This window comes from Dipodomys merriami, unplaced genomic scaffold, assembly GCF_024711535.1.
Source record: "Dipodomys merriami isolate MVZ:Mamm:240054 unplaced genomic scaffold, mDipMer1.0.p SCAF_14, whole genome shotgun sequence".
Taxonomy (NCBI): Eukaryota; Metazoa; Chordata; class Mammalia; order Rodentia; family Heteromyidae; genus Dipodomys; species Dipodomys merriami.
The window spans coordinates 15,117,473-15,135,274 of NW_027202715.1; the positions used below are offsets into that span (position 1 = coordinate 15,117,473).

General features: G+C 43.8%; 1 protein-coding gene across 1 annotated transcript in view; it reads right to left on the reverse strand.

Moving 5' to 3' along the window:
- The window catches only part of Vstm4 (V-set and transmembrane domain containing 4), an 88,601-nt gene that overhangs the window by 45,700 nt on the left and 25,099 nt on the right, over positions 1-17,802 (reverse strand). The window contains exons 3-4 of the mRNA XM_070020790.1: positions 13,475-13,543; positions 2,140-2,247 (exon numbers count right to left, since the gene is read on the reverse strand). Of these exons, the coding sequence (XP_069876891.1) occupies positions 2,140-2,247; positions 13,475-13,543 (177 nt within the window). The remainder of the gene's footprint in view (positions 1-2,139; positions 2,248-13,474; positions 13,544-17,802) is intronic.

Below are 17,802 nucleotides of genomic sequence, written 5' to 3' on the forward strand. Positions count from 1 at the left end.
AGGCAGGAAAGTCCATGAGACTCTTATCTCCAATTAACCAGCAAAAAAGCTGGAAGTAGAGCTGAGTCTCAAGTGGTAGAGTGCTAATCTTGAGCAAAAAAGCTAAGGGACAGTGCCCAGGCCATAAGTTCCAGCCCCAGAACTAGCACAATAATAATAATAATAATAATAATAATAATAATAATAATAATAATAATACTATGCTTTAGAATGTTTGCAGCTTCTGCTCTAGGACTGCTGGGCCCAGGTAAGGGGGCCACTTGGGCCCATCATATGCACCCCTTTGTCCTTGCCCTCAGTGTGTGTGCAGTGCATGGCTCCTGGGCCAACAGTGGGTGGGACCTGTCTAGCCTGCATCATAGGATACCATCCTGTGATACTGAGAAGAGTCACACGTCCAAGGCTGAGGAGCTGGGGAGATGGAGCTCTTTGGAGGGTGGATGGACATTCCTTCAGCCATTTCTAGAATTTCTAGGATTCCTAGAGTTGAAATATGGTAGACTTGAGGTGTGGTTGGGCTTGAGCCTCACCTCTGTCCTTCTTCTATTTTGAGGCCTTATCAATCCCCTGAGCCTTGCTTGGCTGACACAGGGTGCCATCCAGGACTGAGTGAGGACTTGGAGGAGCCATACCAGGAGCCTGGCTTACAGCAGGTACTCAGACTGCATTGGCCAGCTGAGGAGGGCTTTTAAATGCTGAGTACAGGTGCCCACCCCAGAGCCCATGCTCGTTCTCTGAATTTTCCGCGAGTCCAGGAGAAGGTTCCAGCGGCTCTTGTGTGTCCCGATTGTCCTTTGTGGCTGTGCTTTCCCCACCCCACCCCCCACCAGTCTTGCTTTGGACCTCATGCAGCTCAAGTGTGATCTTTCATGCCAAGCCCTGGCACAGGACCCTATAGAAAACAGCTGGTCTGGAAACTGCTCTAGATCTTCCAAGCTCCAGCAGCTGGGAACAGAGCAGCTGTGAAACAAAGCCATTTGTTCACCATTTGTGAAGTCAAGTTCCAAACAAGGCAAGTCACACCCATGGTCCCTGTCTCACAGTGACCTCAGGAAGGGAGGTGTGTGCCAACGCCATGTACAGCATGTGCCACTAGCTGAGAGAGGCTGTTGAAGAGGGCTGAATGAGACAGAAGGGGGGGGGCACAGAGAGGGTAGGTGTCACGGAGCTGGCTATGGAGGCCAGCAGTCTGGATAGATTCTCCGAGCTGCAAAATGGAGGCTTCCTGAGAGACAAGGACTCCAGCTACCCCAAGCAGCACTCACAGAGAACTCAAGAACAGCAGAACTCACAGGCCTGAGAAAGACAACCAGGAAGAGAGAATGAGCTAGGGATGACAGAGAGTAGGGAACCAGTAAGACTGACAAGAAAGGAGGCAGGCCGTGTACAGTAGCTCATGCCTATAATCCTAGGTACTTGGGAGGCTGAGATACAGAGGATTACGGTTCAAAGCCAGCCTGGGCAGAAAAATCCTTGAGGCTACATGACCAAGTCAATCAGCAAAAAACCAAGCTAGAGGTGCGGCTCACATGGTAGAAAACCAGCTGAGCTAGAAAGCCAAGCCAAGTAATCATGAGGCACTAAGTTTAAACCCCAGCACCAGAAAGAAAAAAAACAAAGGTAGGAGGGAACACTCAGGCTGCACAAGCAAAGAAAGGAGGAAGAACCGCAGATGCAGCTGCCTGTGAAGTGACAGCTCTTGATAATGATAAGAAGTTGCATCCAAGGAAGGATATGTAGGATATATAAAGCCCCTTCATGAATGAGAAGACTCAAAGTCCAGAACAGTTTAGGATCCCATCCAGTCTTAAGAGATGGAGTCGAAAATGCAGCCCCCAGGCTTTGTCCATGCCCGGCAGCTTCTTCAGAGCGTGGCAAATGAGATGAGAGGGATTGTGGATCTCAGAAACCCAGGAGGAAAGGAGCCTGAAGCAAAGGAGTATCCAGACAATGCCACAGCCATCAGTGTATTTCAGCAGTGTCTGAGAGAAACACATCCGCACGCTGACCTTGCTTGCCAGTTCCTGTAATGCCTGACTCAGGATGTCTTTTCCTCCAAAGTACTACTTTGCCCAGCACCTTCTGCCGGTCTGTGGGTGGTGTCCTCTTTTCCAGACATGACCTTATCTGTTTTCTTACCTCGGGATTTCCTCTTGTGAAACACAGACTGGCAGAAGATGACCAGGGTGAAGAGCAGAACGCTGAGGATGCCCACACAGCACACAAGGACAGCGCACACATAGAGATCTGAAAGAGAAGGGCACATGGGGGGTCAGTGCCGTGGGAACTACATGCTCACATAACAGTGTTCTAGACATCCCCATACTACAGTGCAATATGTGGCTGGAAGGACACAGATGAATCAAATGGAATCAAGAGCCCAGAAATGAGCCCTTACAAGTATGTTCAATCTTTTTTTTCCCCTAGTATGAGACTTGATCTGAGGACCTTGAGGTCTTACTCTGCTTTCTTCTACATGGTTGGTGCTCTACCACTGGAGCCATGCCTTCATCCTGGACTTTTGGTGGTAAATTGGAGATAGGACTTCCAAAGACTTTTTTTGCTTGGGCTGAATTCCAACCATGATCTTCAGATCTCAGCCTCCTGAATAGCTAGGAATATGTCAGTGAGCCACCAACACCTGACTCAACTGATTTTTTTTTTTTTTTGCCTATTACAAAAGCGCTTCAAGTTGGAGGCTCCACTTGTACTCTTAGCTACTCAGGTGGCTAAGATGTAAGTATCTTGATTCAAAGTAGCCTTGAACAACAACATAAAATAAGCTCAGGGACAGCACTAAGGCTCTGAGTTCAAGCCTCAGTACCCAAAACACATACACACACACACACACACACACACACACACACACACACACACACAAACAAACAGTGTAAGTGAAGATTCTTCCCTACGTGCTGAAGTGGTCAGACTTCCTTCCATTTAAAATGATAGAGATAAGAATTCAAAATGAACCACAAATCTAAATTTAATTTAGGCAGAAAAAGCATAAGAGAGAAATCTGTAGACTCTAAGCTGGAGCAGAGACTTAATAGCAGAAATACTCCCCATATAAGTAACACTTGAGGTGCTGGAGTGAAATTAGGTGCTGAGCTCAGACCCAGCATCCATCAGGCCCTGAGTTTGGTACCCAGTAAATAGCAAAACAAAACAAGAAGTAGAACTTGACCAATTTGATTGCATCCATATTGAAAAGTTTTGCTCTGTACCCAACCCTGTTGAGTCAAGCTACAGATTTATCTAAAATGTGAAGATTTCTCCAAACATAACATAAGATAATCTAACAATCCTCTCATGAAAAAGCAAAACATAGAGACATTACCAAAGAGAATGTGCAGGGAGCAAAGAAACACATGAGAATTTCCTCAGCCATTAAAGGAATAGAAAGTACAACCACAGAGAGATATCCCACACAGCATTCAAAATGGCTCAAGTAAGAACTAGTAGCAGTACCAAATGCTGGCAAGGTATGGATGAACCATGGCATTCAGAAACTTCTGGCCAGTAAAAAGGCCTGAATCTTACTGTGGACAGCTTGGTATTCTATCCGTTCTTTTCCATAGCAAATGATTCAAGCATTCATAAACATGAATCTCGATACACTGATCACATTATACTATTCAGATTTAATTCCTAGAGCAGGAACATACCTTTGTAAAGCCCTTGTCTTTGAAGAAATGTGTGTGTGTGTGTGTGTGTGTGTGTGTGTGTGTCTGTCTGTCTGTGCATACTCAGGCACACACACATCAGTATTGGGGCTTGACCTCAAGGCCTCAAACTCTCATTTGGCTCATTTTGCTCAAGGCTCGCACTCTATCACTTGAGCCACCTACACCTCCACTTCTGGCTTTTCTTGCTGTTTGATAAGAGATAAGAGACTCAAGAATTTGTCTGCCTGGGCTGACTTCAAATAGCATGTCTTCAGATCTCTTGTCTGCCTGGGCTGACTTCAAATAGCATGTCTTCAGATCTCAGCCTCCTGAGTAGCTAGGATTGCAGGCGTGAGCCACTGGTGTTCAGCTGGAAGTAGATATTTGAATTCTTAAGCTGAAAAGGCCAGCATACCAGTAGGGACAAGTGGCAGGGGTGGTTGGTGGCTGGCCTCTGAGGGGAGCCTGGAGATGTGGATCGGACTGGCAGTCAGTGGAAGGGGGAGAGGATAGACCAGGGTATCTAGTGAGTTCCACCTCTTTATTCCATGGTCCCAGGCTCAGGGAGGCCCAAGGCAGCCTCTTCCCTATAGTCCAGGAGGTCTTTGTCTGAGACCAGGCCTGAACTTGGTATCCGATGCTTTTGCTCACTGGCTGATTTTTCTACCACCTCCAACCCCATCTTCTTATTTTCTTAGGCATGGTCAACATTTATTTCTAAGCTAGTTTGAGTAGGTTTCTGTGCCCGGCCACCAAACATTCTACACTCAAAATAAAATAAAATGGTCAGCCCTCTGTACCTGCAGCTGATCACACATGGATCAGAAACATCTGGAAAAGGGGGAGGGGACTCCAGTGAACATACATAGACATTTTCCTTGCCATCATTCCCTAAATAATGCAGTACAGAAACTACAATATACCTGACACTTTATCAGTTATGGTAAATCATCTAGAGATGATTAGAAATATTCCAGAGGGTTATGTAGATTCCATTCAAATACAACACTATTTTCTCGAGCATCCATTCATAGATTTTGTTCTGGGGGCTGTGTGCCGAGAAATCATGGGATCCACTGAAACTGAGAAGGATGAATTTTTTAGGATTAATTTACTTATGGTTATTATAGCGGTGACATACAGAAGAATTACAATTGCATGAGTCAGGTCATGAGCACATTTCCCTTCATACATTGTCTTCTGTGGCTCAGCAGTATAGCACCAACCAAGCAAGTGCAAGGCTTTGAGTTCGAACCCCAGTATTGCCTGAGTATGAGGCAGGAGTGAATGGGCAGAAGGGGCTCCCACAAAGGAATCCAGAGCCAGTTACAGAAACAGCAAGATGATGGAGAGAAAGTTCTAGAAGCCAAGAGTAAAATGTGTTATTTTTTTTTAAACAGTCAATCATAGCACCAAGCACTGCTGGGTAGCCCCCCTGGGTTTTCCTACAGGAAACTACTGGGAAAGTCCTGTAGGAAATTCGTGTCAAGGGGACAGAAATTGGGAAGCCACTGGGATGTGAGGCACATGATATAGAAGTAGTGAAAAATGTTCCTGTTACAAAACCCCAAACTGCATTGTTGGGGCTTAGGGAGAAGGGTTGGTGTCTCCCGTGGATGGCGGTGTGGAGAATTGGGGATCATCTGTGAGGACAATGTTGGGCCTTCATAGTTACCATACAACACTGGACAATGGGATTGGGAGTTGGGATGGGATACCAGGACGCAGGGCAGTCAGACAGGGTGACTCCAAGGCCAGTCCTGGCATTACACATCCTTGAGCAAACTAGAAGCAGGATTAGGGAGTCGTTACTGGAATAAAAACTATATCAAAAGCTGGATGCCAGTGGTTCACGGCTGTCATGCTAGCTATGTAGGAGGCTGAGATTTGAGGATGGTAGTTCCAGGAAAGTCTGTGAGACTCTTTTTCTGATGAAACACCAAAAAGCCAGAAGTGGAGCTGTGGCTCAAGTGGTACAGCATCAGCCTTGAGCAAAAAAACCTCAAAGATAGTACCCAGGCCTTGAGGTCAAGCCCCAGGACTGGCACTATTACCCATCAAAATAATCAGTATACTGCTAGGCAGGTAGATAAGAAATGTGCCTGGAAAGGACTCTGGAGATATGGGACCAAAAGACACAACAACTTGCCCTCAGCTTCCTTCCTGAACCAGAGGAGAGCTGTTGTACAAAGTGTTCACGCCACTGGAGCTAGGCAGCCTGAGCTTATTCATTCATCTGGACCCTTCCTATGAGGCTGAATAGACTAGGGGAAATGAAGCATGGTAAATGGAATTCAAAAAACTTAAGCTTAAAGATATTCATTCATCTACTTCCCTTAAGACTAAGGGACCAAAGTCATTTTAGGGGAAAAGAGGCAGAATAACTTGAGGAAAATAAGGCCTGGTGAAAGCAACACAGAAACAGGGTATTTAGAAACACAGAAGCACCATCTTTGCTTCTAAGAGAAACAACAAGATTCATTCCTTCCTGGGAGATGTATTTCTCACCCCAAGAATTAACATTGGTTTAGCAGGATGTATCCTTTCTGAGAGAAATGCTCCTCCAAAATGCAAACAACCAGAATGGTAACCTAGACCCGGAAACTTAGAAAGTGTAACAATACCAAGAATGATTGAGCACAAAGACAAACACCCACATTTTCATAACTTTGAAGTCAGACCTCCTGCATTTACCATGTAAAATCCCCCCACAACCAAAGAGCTGTCTCTTCTCTAGAGCACCCACACTCTTTTGGAGTGTCTCTGCCTTTCTGCTTGTTTGTCTGTCTGCATGTCTACTTGCCTGTTGCTTGCTCAGTTGCCTACACAATAAAGGTCGTCCAAGTTTTCTTTTTATTATTATTGTGGGGTATTTTTTTATCAGTGGTTGGGATTGAACTCTGGGCCTGGGCGCTGTCCCTCAGCTCTTCAGCTCAAGGCTTAGCACTCTAGCGCTTGAGCCACAGCACCACTTCTGGCTTTTTCTGCTTATGTGGTGCTAAGGAATCAAACCCAGGGTCTCATGAATGCAAGGCAAGCACTCTACCACTGAGCCAAATTCCCAGCCCAAGTGTTCTTATCATCATTGATTTGTCCAGAAATTCTTATTCTATGATCAAAGTCAAGGACCCTAAGTGAAGAGTCCCTACTTTTTAGAGAGAAACTTCACAAACCTTCACCTGCATCTGGTAACACCTTGATTTCAGGACTGTGGGTATCGGAAAGGAGGCTGAGGCTTGCCTTTCTTACCCAGATGCCCCCCAACAGCTCCCCACGTGTATCTGGGACCCACTCTATCCTGACAGGAGGCAAAGGGCTCAAGGCCCAGTACTGGCTTCAGATCATGGCCTATTCTGTGTGGCACAAAAGGAGCCTGCTCTCCACAGGCAGCTGTGGCTGCAGAATTGTACAACATCTGTCCGGTCCGAAGGCTCAGCTGCTCTACCAAGCCCTCAGGCCCTCAGGGCTATGGATTTGTGCCAACAGGACCCACCCATCTCCATGTGGGTCCTGGGTCGCTGGGCCTGCTCTCTGTTCTGTTCTTGAAACTGCAGGAACCTTGAAAGTGTCACTTTATAGCAGAAAAACTCAGAACACCTGAGCTTCCCTTCATTTAGCAGCATTCTGATTTTTATTTTCCCTTCTGTTCCAAGCATGCCTTTGCTAAAGGAAATACATTCTACTGAGTAGATTAAAAAAAGAACAGGCTGCCACCATGTCCCCCTCCCCCCATGTTCTCTGCAAACAAAGGCTAAGCCCCAGTTACTGAAGCCAGGTTCACCAAAGCCTCAGATGGCCAGGGACAGCTGGGCAAAGTAACTCCCAGGCTACAAGGGTGGGCCCTGGTCCTGTTCCCTCTCCCCCACTCCCTTTGTCCCCCCACCTGCCCTTTAACTGTTGACTTGAAAAATCTCTCCCAGTTACTGAAGCCAGGTTCACCAAAGCCTCAGATAGCCAGGGACAGCTGGGCAAAGTAACTCCCAGGCTACAAGGGTGAGCCCTGGTCCTGTTCCCTCTCCCCCACTCCCTTTGTCCCCCCACCTGCCCTTTAACTGTTGACTTGAAAAATCTCTCTCATTCTAAAAGTGTGCTGGAAAGTTTCAAATCTCAGCTCTGGCCAAACACTATTTATCTGCAGACTAAACCTAAACCTAGGCCCAAACTGAACCGAACATTTGCACTTAACCAAATCTGGGATTCACTTTTAAAATACCAGAGGGATCATGGAAATTAACTCGAGGAAATGGAAACAATAGGTTTTTTTTTCCTTTGTTGCTGTTTTTGTTTTCTTTTTGTCTTTTTTTAAAATCTGTTTTGGGGAGCACAAGAGGGTCACAAAAATGGAGGGACAAAGGGAGAACAAATGCAGCATTGGTATTCCCTGGACACTGTGTGGAAAATGAGCTATACAACTTGTGGGACGGGATGGGAGAGAAAAACAGAGAGTGAGGGAAGGGAGGGGTGACACTGTCCAAAAAGAAATGTACTCTTTATCCGATGTATGTAACTGTAAACCCTTGTATATCACCTTTACAATTACAATAAAAAAAATACCATAAGGCTGGGTTGTAATTCAGTGGCAGAATGCATGCCTAGCATTATGAAGCTTTGGATTTCTTCCCAGTCTTGCACAAACTAAATAAATCAATAAAACAATAAAGTAAAATAAAAGTAATGAAATATCAAGGATTATTCTGTACATCCAACACTAACACCAAAGACTATGTTCGGGTCCCTGAATCCATTTTCAGTTTTATCTTTTGCCACTGGACTTCCAAAGACATCATTGTCATTTTCAGACTAACTGCTGAAAATGCTCAGACTTCCCCAAAGCAGATGGCCAGGCCGGCAGGCTGCAGGCACTGAGCACACCATAGGGGCTGACAAGACAGGGTGGCAGTGTGGCATGCCAGCTCTGCCCACCCTCCCAGACTGCCTGACCCGGCCTGGACAAGGCAGCCAGCAGCACCTGTTGCCTGGCAACCTGGCAGAGAGATCTGCCCTGCTTTGAAATTGGGTGATTCTAGCATTCCTTAATCAAGGAATCCCACTCCTTGTGGCCCTGTATCATTCACTGGATCAAGAAAACAGGATCAGTATTTTCTGGGCAAATTCAAGAGCCTATGAGATGGCCAATCTGTCCACAAAACTCTGAACTTGTAGTGTTTTTGAATGCAACCTGTAATGCTGTCTTGCTCAGGGCAAAATACCTGCTCGATTGTCCTGGGGGACTTTTAACTCACTGTGGAGGTTCAGCAAAAGGCCTGACAATCAATGCTTGTTTTGTTCAGCTTGCTCTCAGTCTAGCTAGGCCCCAGGAGGATAGGTATCCATCCCCAACCCCACTGAAGCCCTCCCTTCTACGAACAAAAGGCCTCAAACTTTATGCTAGAGAGTTTCAACTGTACCCCTGACCTTTGCCAAAGCTGTGGCTGGTTAATAAAGCAAAAATCCATTGCTGTAGGGGATATATATATATATATATATATATATATATATATATATATATATATATTTTTTTTTTTTTTTTTTTTTTTTTTTTTTTTTTTTTTTTTTTTGCTGCTGCTGAATCTGGTGCTGCAGAAATGACAGGAAGAGAAAGCTTAGAAACAGCTGCTGAGGAGGCATGCTTGGTGTTCTGAGCTTCTGGAGGGACCTGATTGTCTTCATAGAGGAAAAGTCTGCTATGAGTGACAGGCTCTGCACAGGATGAGCGGGGGAGTGAGGGTGATATTCTGAGGCTGCACAGGAATTCTAAAATGTCATCAGTCCTAAGAAGTGTTTCAGAGATTCTGATTACCATGCCACCTAATACAAGGTGTGTCCTGCCTAAATGCTATTGTTTTCCCAGATATATAAGGTCTTCTTTTTGTTGTTGTTGTTGTTGTTGATTGTGGGGGCTTGAACTCAGGGCCTGGATGCTGTCCCAGAGCTTTTTCTCTCAAGGCTGATGCTCTACCACTTTGAGCCACAGCTCTACTCCCAGTTTTCTGGTGGTTAACTTTCCTGCCTGGCATGGCTTCAAACCATAAACCTCAGATCTCAGCCTCCTGAGTGGCTAGGATTACCAGCTTCTCAGTAAACACCAGCACCTGAATAAGGTCTTCTTTTGACACTATCTCATTTGTGTGTGTGTGTGTGTGTGTGTGTGTGTGTGTGTGTGTGTGTGTGTGTGCAGATATTAGAGTTAAAACTCAGGGCCTACGTGCAGTCCCATAGCTTTTGTTGCTAAAGGCTACCACTATATTATTTGAGCTACACCTCCACTTCTGGCTTTTTGCTAATTAAGTGAAGAGACTCATGGACTCTGCCGGGGCTGACTTTGAACTGTGATACTATGATCTCAAACTTCCAAGTAGGTAGGATTACAGGTGTGAGCCACTGGCACCTGGCTTACCATCTAATTTAAAAAATATGATCCGCAGACCACTGGCATTGAAACTACCTTAGACTTTGTAAAGGTGCAGATTCTTTCATCTCTTTTTAATACGTTAATCAGAACTACAGGGAGAAAGACTTCGGTCTCCCCCAAGGAGAGTATTAGCATCTTAGACACACGGACTCCCTCTGGTTCACCCTGTAGTGGCCTACCTTGGAAACCATAGGTCATTTCCTTACCTACCTTCTCTCCCTACCATCACAGTGCCACATCATAGGAAAACTCCAAAAAAAAAAAAAAGAAAAAAACAACAACTTATGGTCAAAATCAGCTAGCTTAGAAGTCTGAAGGATTGACTCCTGCCTTATTCCCCAAGGTCAAGCAAGACACCAGGTGCACACAAACATGCTTGACCACATGCCTGTCTGCAGGCAGGTTCCAATCAGGGCCTGGCCAAGGACACCACTGGTGGTGACCAGGGGACAATAGCTGCTCAAACCAGGTGGAGCATTCCACTCTGGGCCTGGCCAAGGACATCGCCCTGGGCCCCCAAGAGACCATAACCCATTTTTATTTTCTGCTTCCTTGTTAAACTCTAGATAAGCTCACCCTAACATCTAGTCCCTTGCACAACCTCCAAACCTGTGGGAAAGTCTGTGTCCCTCACTGGCAATAAACAGTCCTTGCCTATTAACAATCAAATCCAGCCTATTCCATTTCTGTTCTCCTCCATTTTCCTAACAAAGTCTAGATGTGGCTCAAGTGGTAGAATGCCAGCCTTGAGCAAAAAGCCAAGTGAGAGTTCAAATCCAGTATTCACACACACACACACACACACACACACACACACACACACACACACACACACAATCAGCTAGTCTGTTTTAAGTTCATTTCACTCTAGGGAATGAAATCACTATCACCTCTGCCTGAAAGGAAGCAGAATAAAAAGCAGAGGGAGGAACCTGGTAATATTTGGCTATGAGAAAGTCACCAGATAAAGAAAAGGACAACTTCAAAGTGGGCAGAAGAGCCAGGTGCCAGTGGCTCATGCCTGTAAGCAATCCTAGCTACAGGAGACAGTCTTCAAAGCCAGTCTAGGCAGGGAAGTTTGTGAGACTCTTATCTCCAATTATCTACTCAGAAAAAGCTGGAAGTGGAACTGTGGTTCAAGTAGTTGAGTTCTAGCCTTGAGCAAAAGAAACTCAGGGATAGCACCTAGGCCCCAAGTTCAAATCTCAGGACAAGTGGAAAAAAAGGGGGGGGACGGGACGGTGGGAACAGAAGAAAAGCCAGGGATTACAACGAATGATTGTTGCAGTAAAGTACAATCTGAGAAAGGAACTACTTGTAGCAAAAATATGCAAGGATAAAGTTGGGCTCTGATGGCTCATGTCTGTAGTTTCTAACCCTAGCTACACAGGAGGTTGAGATCTAAGGATCTCAGTTCAAAGCTAGCCTAGGCAGAAAAGTCTATGAGACTCTTACCTCTTACTAACAAAAAGCTGGAAGTGGAGGCGTGACTCAAGTAGAAGAGTGCCAGCCTTGAGAAAAAAAAAAAAAAGCCAAGTGTCAGCTTGAGGTCCTGAGTTCAAGCCCCATTACTGGCACCTAAAAAATAATCAAACAATAACAAAATCCTAACAGTGTGACTCCTTATGGTTAGCAATGTTCACAATTCACATTGCATTTTCCTAAGAGTGGCAGTGCCTTGGTGCTTTGCTTTATCACATGGTAACTAAAAGAGATGGGTTTGGACCCATGTGCTTTCCCACAGCCTACCTCCCCTGCTACCCATCCCTCACTGGGCTCACGGGGGCCAGGGTTAAGGGGGGTTTCCAGACACACACCCCTCTTTTGATCCTTTTTACCGAGATCATTCCTTACCATTAAGCCCAAAGCCTTCACAAGACATAATTCTCCCATGCTTCTGACCACCTATTAACAGGAGCCAATCCTTCCCAGATCAAAAGATCTGCCTGAGAACTGACAAAGCACATGGATTCATTGTGTGAGCAATCACTTCACATCATCCTCGGCCATGTGGGTCATGTGCTGTCTCAACTTGCTTTCCTCCAAAGTAAGGTGCAGCCTCAGCACTCTTCCCATTTGGGGCCAAAGTTCTTTGCTGTGTGAACCTTGCTCAGTGTTGTAAGGTATTTTGCAGTTCCCTAGCTAACCACTTCAATAAATGCTCATGGTACCCCCACAAGCGTGGCTACCAAAAATGCCACCAGACATTGGCAGAATCGACACCTGCTAAGGTTCACATGGGAGTATGTGCAGCAGAACCATCTAGATGATGTAAAAATCCACAGTCTACCACTCAGTAAGCTAGGGCCTGACACCATGTGTCTGCAACAAGTTGACGGCTATTAGCTATTGCTAATGATAAAGATAATGATGATGGTGATGATGGTAATGATGCTAGGCCCACACTTTGAGAACCACTTCTCAGCTGGGTCTCCTGAGCTGGCCACATGCTGAAATCATCCATGCAGCTTCGTGTGTGTGTGTGTGTGTGTGTGTGTGTGTGTGTGTGTGTGTGTGTGTGTGTGTGTGTGTGTGTGTGTGTGTGTGTGTGTGTGTGTGTGTGTGTGTGTGTGTGTGTGTACATGCTGGGACTAGGGCTTGAACTCAGGACCTTATGCTTTCACTCAGCTGTTTTACCCAAGGCTGGCACTCCAGCACTTGATCCATACCTCCAGCTCCCAACCACAGAGCTTCAACTAGTTCCAACTAAATCATCCTCACTAAAAATACTACTCATGTTTCATCAGTTGCTAAGCTCCATGGATGAGTCTAACACAGATTAAAAACCACTAATTTTTACAGTATGTTCACAAATAAAATTTTAAAAAACGCACTAATTTTAGATGTGGAAACTTGTTCTAGAACCTCAAACTTCTTAAGCAACCTGATATTAAAAGCATTCTTAGTAGATACATTGTTTATTTTAGACTATTTGAAAACTCCTGTCTAACATCACCAGGAGAAAGGGTTCTGGACAAAACTTGTGGGCTGAGACCATCTTATTCATGAGTAAATTTAGGACAAAAAACAAGTTTGAGCCAGATACTGGTGGCTCATGCTTATAATCAAGAGGCTGATATCTGAGGATTATGGTTGCAAGCTACCCTGAACAGAAAAGTCTGTGAGACTCTTATCTCCAGTGAACCAGCAAAAAGCTGGAGTGGAGCTGTGGCCCAAGTGGTAGAGTGTGAGCCTTAAATAGAAAAGGCCAAGCAAGACTGTGAGGCCCTGAGTTTAAGACACAATACTGGCCAAAAATCAATCAATCAATCAAAACTTCATGTTATGGTCAAACTAAGAATCTGGAGTCCGAGTCCCCTCTTCTATTTCTGTTCCTTTCCTATTGTCTTAAAGTGAAGCTGCATCTTTCAATCAGAAAAAGTGCCACATTTACCTTCAAACACTGCCCAGGTCTTTTGCTTCTTCTCGAAGGATGAATCTTCTGAAGCTTTGAGGGAAAACACTGGAAGATACAAAAGGAAAAACTCAGTATGAAATGTAGAGGCTTATGGTACTGGTCCCCACCCCAAATAATGCCATGAACTTAAATTGATAAAGTGATGATCACACTGGTAAAAACACATATCAAGGGAAGATATAATATCATATACTCAACAGCTCTGAAAGTGAATCCCAGGAGAGGGAAAGTAAGCTGTCTGTGTTTAAATCAGTAAATGCAGCCAGGTGCCGGGTGCCAGTGGTTCATGCCTGTAATCCTAGCTACTCAGGAGGCTGAGATCTGAGGACCGTGGTTCAAAGCCAGCCCAGGCAAGAAAGTCCATCAGACTTTTATCTCCAATTAACCATCAAAAAGGTGGAAGTGGAGCTGTGGCTCAAAGTGATAAGAGTGCTAGCCTTGAACAAAAATGCCCAGGCCCTGAGTGCAAGCCCTATAACTGACAAAAAAAGAAAAAAAGAAAGAAAGAAATCAACACTCTTGACAAGATGGCACCTTGCAATCCAGCCAAATCCGCCATTTCACTGAGACAACTCTGGAAACCAGATTTTCTCTTTCCTAGAATAGAAGTATTAGATTCTCATGCTTGTAATCCTACCTACTCAGGAAGCTGAGATATGGGGATCACAGTTTGAAGCCAGCCTGGGCAGAAAAGCCTGTGAGATTCTTATCCCCAACTAACCATCAAAAAGCAAGAAGTGGAATTGAAGCTCAAGTGAAAGAGCACTAGCATTGAAAAAAAGCAAAAAAATCTCAGAGACCATGCCCAGGCCCTGAGTCCAAGCCCCAGGACTGTACACACACACACACACACACACACACACACACACACACACACACACACACACACACACACACACACACACACACACACACACACAGGTGCTAGTGGCTTATGCCCATAATCCTAACTATTCAGGAGGCTGAGATCTGAGGATTGTGGTTCAAAGCCAGCCAAGGCAAACAAATCTGAGAGACCTTTATCTCCAATTAACCAGTGCAAAACCAGAAATGAAGCTCTGGTTCAAGAGGTAGAGCACTATCTTGAGCAAAAACTAAAAGCTAACCAAGTGTGCAAGGCCCTGAATTCAAGTCCCAGTACTAGTACCAAGAAAAGTATATTTAAAAAATGTTGCCAGATGTTAGTGGCTCATGCCTGTAATCCTAGGAGGCTGGGATCTGAGGATTAGTTCAAAGCCAGCCCAAGCAGGAAAGTCCATAAGACTCTTACCTCCAACTAATTACTAAAAAGCCGGCAATAGAGCTGTAGCTCAAAATGGTGGAGCACAAAAAACTCAGAGAAAGTGTCCAGGCCTTGAGTTCAAGCCCTGGGACCTGCACCAAAAATAAAGAAAGAAAGAGAGAAAGAAAGAAAGAGAGAAAGAAAGAAAGAAAGAAAGAGAGAAAGAAAGAAAGAAAGAAAGAAAGAAAGAAAGAAAGAAAGAAAGAAAGAAAGAAAGAAAGAGAAAGAAAGAAAGAGAGAAAGAAAGAAAGAGAGAGAGAAAGAAAGAAAGAGAGAGAGAGGGAGGGAAAGAGGGAGAGGGAAGGAAAGAGGAAGGGAGGGAGGGACTGAGGAAGAAAGGAAGGAGAGAAGGAAAAGAAAAAGGAAGAAAGAATAGAAAAGAAAAGAAACAAACAATAATGTCAGTCAATGGCAAAGTCAAGATATACTTCCGTCAAGCACCATTTGCTTCATATACTTGGAAATGTTATATTACCATTCCAATGAAAGTCTTCCTACAATCTGACATATTACACAGAAGAGTTGTATGTGATGGCTCCTTCAGTCACCCTGAATACCATCTCCCATGCAACAGTTTTACAGAACAGCAGGGTCTGGATTCTGATGTTATTTTGTCTTCTTTGAGTTGGTGATTGATCAGCAAATTTACTGTGCTTGCTTCCAAAAGGCAGGAAACAGAGCTTAGTTCTACAGTGTCAAACCTAGAATGTAACACTAGGGGAAGAGATCCATCACAAGTAAAAACCCAAAAAGTAAACTAACAAACCTGCAGGGAATGAAATTATTGCTAAAATAGAAATCTCTAAGAGGTTGGAAATGTTCTGTAACCACACTATTGAACAGTGTACAGTTGGTCACAGGTAGCTTTTGATTACTTGAAAAGTGACTAGTTTGACTAAAGAACTGAGTTTGAAATCAGATTAAATGTTAATTCATTTACATTTAAATGGCCACATATAGTCAGTGTTGTTGAAGAACTTGAGACCAGAGAATCTAGGACTGGACATTTCTTTTTTGAAAAAAAGGATCGTTGAAAAGAGGAGGGGTGAGCATTAGTCATAATATAATAGCTAATGCAACCAGGTAACTTGAAGGAATGAGTGGGGTTGGGAGAGATAGAAGAACTATGAAAGGGTGACTTAGATCAAAATGCATTGTACTATAGAACACAAACAAGCTTATAGTAAAACCGCCAGAACAGCCGTGTTCATTGTAGCACTATTTATCATAGCCAAGATATGGAATCAGCCTAGATGCCCCTCAATGGATGAATGGATCAAGAAAACATGTTATATACACACAAAGAAATTTTACTTATCTATTAGAAAGAATGATATTGCATCATTTGTAAGGAAATGGAAAGATTTGGAAAAAATATATTGAATAAGCCAGAAAAACAAAGGTTGCACCGTTTCCCTCAAATGCAGTAGATAGAATGTATGCATAATCTATAAGTAATCATACTGGGTGATATGCAAGTGGTTATAAATGAATGACTCTATGGAGAGCTCAAATAGTATAATCTGTAGAAAGACTAGATCAAAGCCCAAAAAAATCAGCTCCAGGAAATTGGTACTTCCATGGAGGCGTGGAGCCAAGGTGAGAGGGGTAGATGAATGAAGGGGAGAAAATGGGGAGAATGCAGCCAAGAACTCATTGTATATACTATAAAACTAAGAAAAGTAAGGGAAGGGGTGGGCCGAAGGGGGGGTGAGAATGTTGAAGGGGAGATAAAGATCAAGATGCACTGTATTCATAAACTGCTTTGGTAAATGGCACCTCGTTTGCATAATCACTTACAGATAATAAAAAATGTATGCTATGTTGAACCAAAATTCCTTTGTACAACTACTTAAAGATAGAATTAGTACAAGAGGAAAGCAATGTGGCAAAGATGACCTGAGACTTCAATTAGTGCAATTTTTTTGTATAATAATACAAAACTCAAATAATATGAAACTCAATTCTGAATTTTCTTCCTGTGCTTATGCTAAATATTTTCTATTGATTTGTCTTCCAGATCACTAATCTTCTTTTCAACTAAGTCTATCTGCTATAAAAGCCACTTCATTGTATTTTTAATTTTCATTTATTGCATCTTTCAGTTCTAAACTATTCATTTAATTGATTTTCTTATAACCTTGTCATCTGCAGCTTGTCATCTAATTTCCTAACCATATTAATCATAAAATTTAAATGGCTATCCCTGATAACTTTCATGCCTGTGTCATCCATAGACTTGTTTCTATCATCTGTTTTTGCCATCTCCCTTGACTGACTAATTGAAAATCTGACATTGTTAGAGTACTAGATAAAAATTTCTGGTGGAAAGTTACAGGTGGATGATTACATTAATCTAATTAGGGTTTGGACTGTTCAGGGGATTGCTTTAAAGTTTTTATAATGTCTGGTCTTTTTCTTATTTGCCCTTCCTCTCATGGGTTAGTACAGGGGAAGATGGAAGGGAGACTTGAGCTCCATTAAGCTCCAGGTCTCAAGAGGCCTGATGTGCTACTTACTACCCTTGCAGTGTATGAGCCCTCCACAATCAAACCATCCTTGCCCCTTCCTGAATTGGCTTGAGTGGGTTTCCATGGCTTCAATCATTTGAATAGACAAGGTCAGCTGACAAAATCTGAGTGAAGATAGCACAGAGATAGGTAATAAAGATACCTCCAAAAAGCTTACTTTTCAGGAGGTGAAAGGAGAGTCACAGTCTGGAAGCTTGTCACTCTTGTAGGTCAGCTTCCTAAGGATGGGATTCCTGTCTATTCTTGACTGCTCTAATTTTGAACCTAGAACCAGTGTGCAGTATCCACCCCTGACCTGAGTGTAAATCTATAATTGTCCAGATGGCCAACATGGAAGGATCACCCATCCTGTGGCTAAATCAACCAACTGTAATGGGCTGCTGTCCTAGCCACAGACTGGGGTTTCAGCCATCTTTCAGCATCTATGATGAATGAGTTCATTGACAGTTAGGGATAGAAGGTAACAAATTCTCCCTGATATATGAATGGGG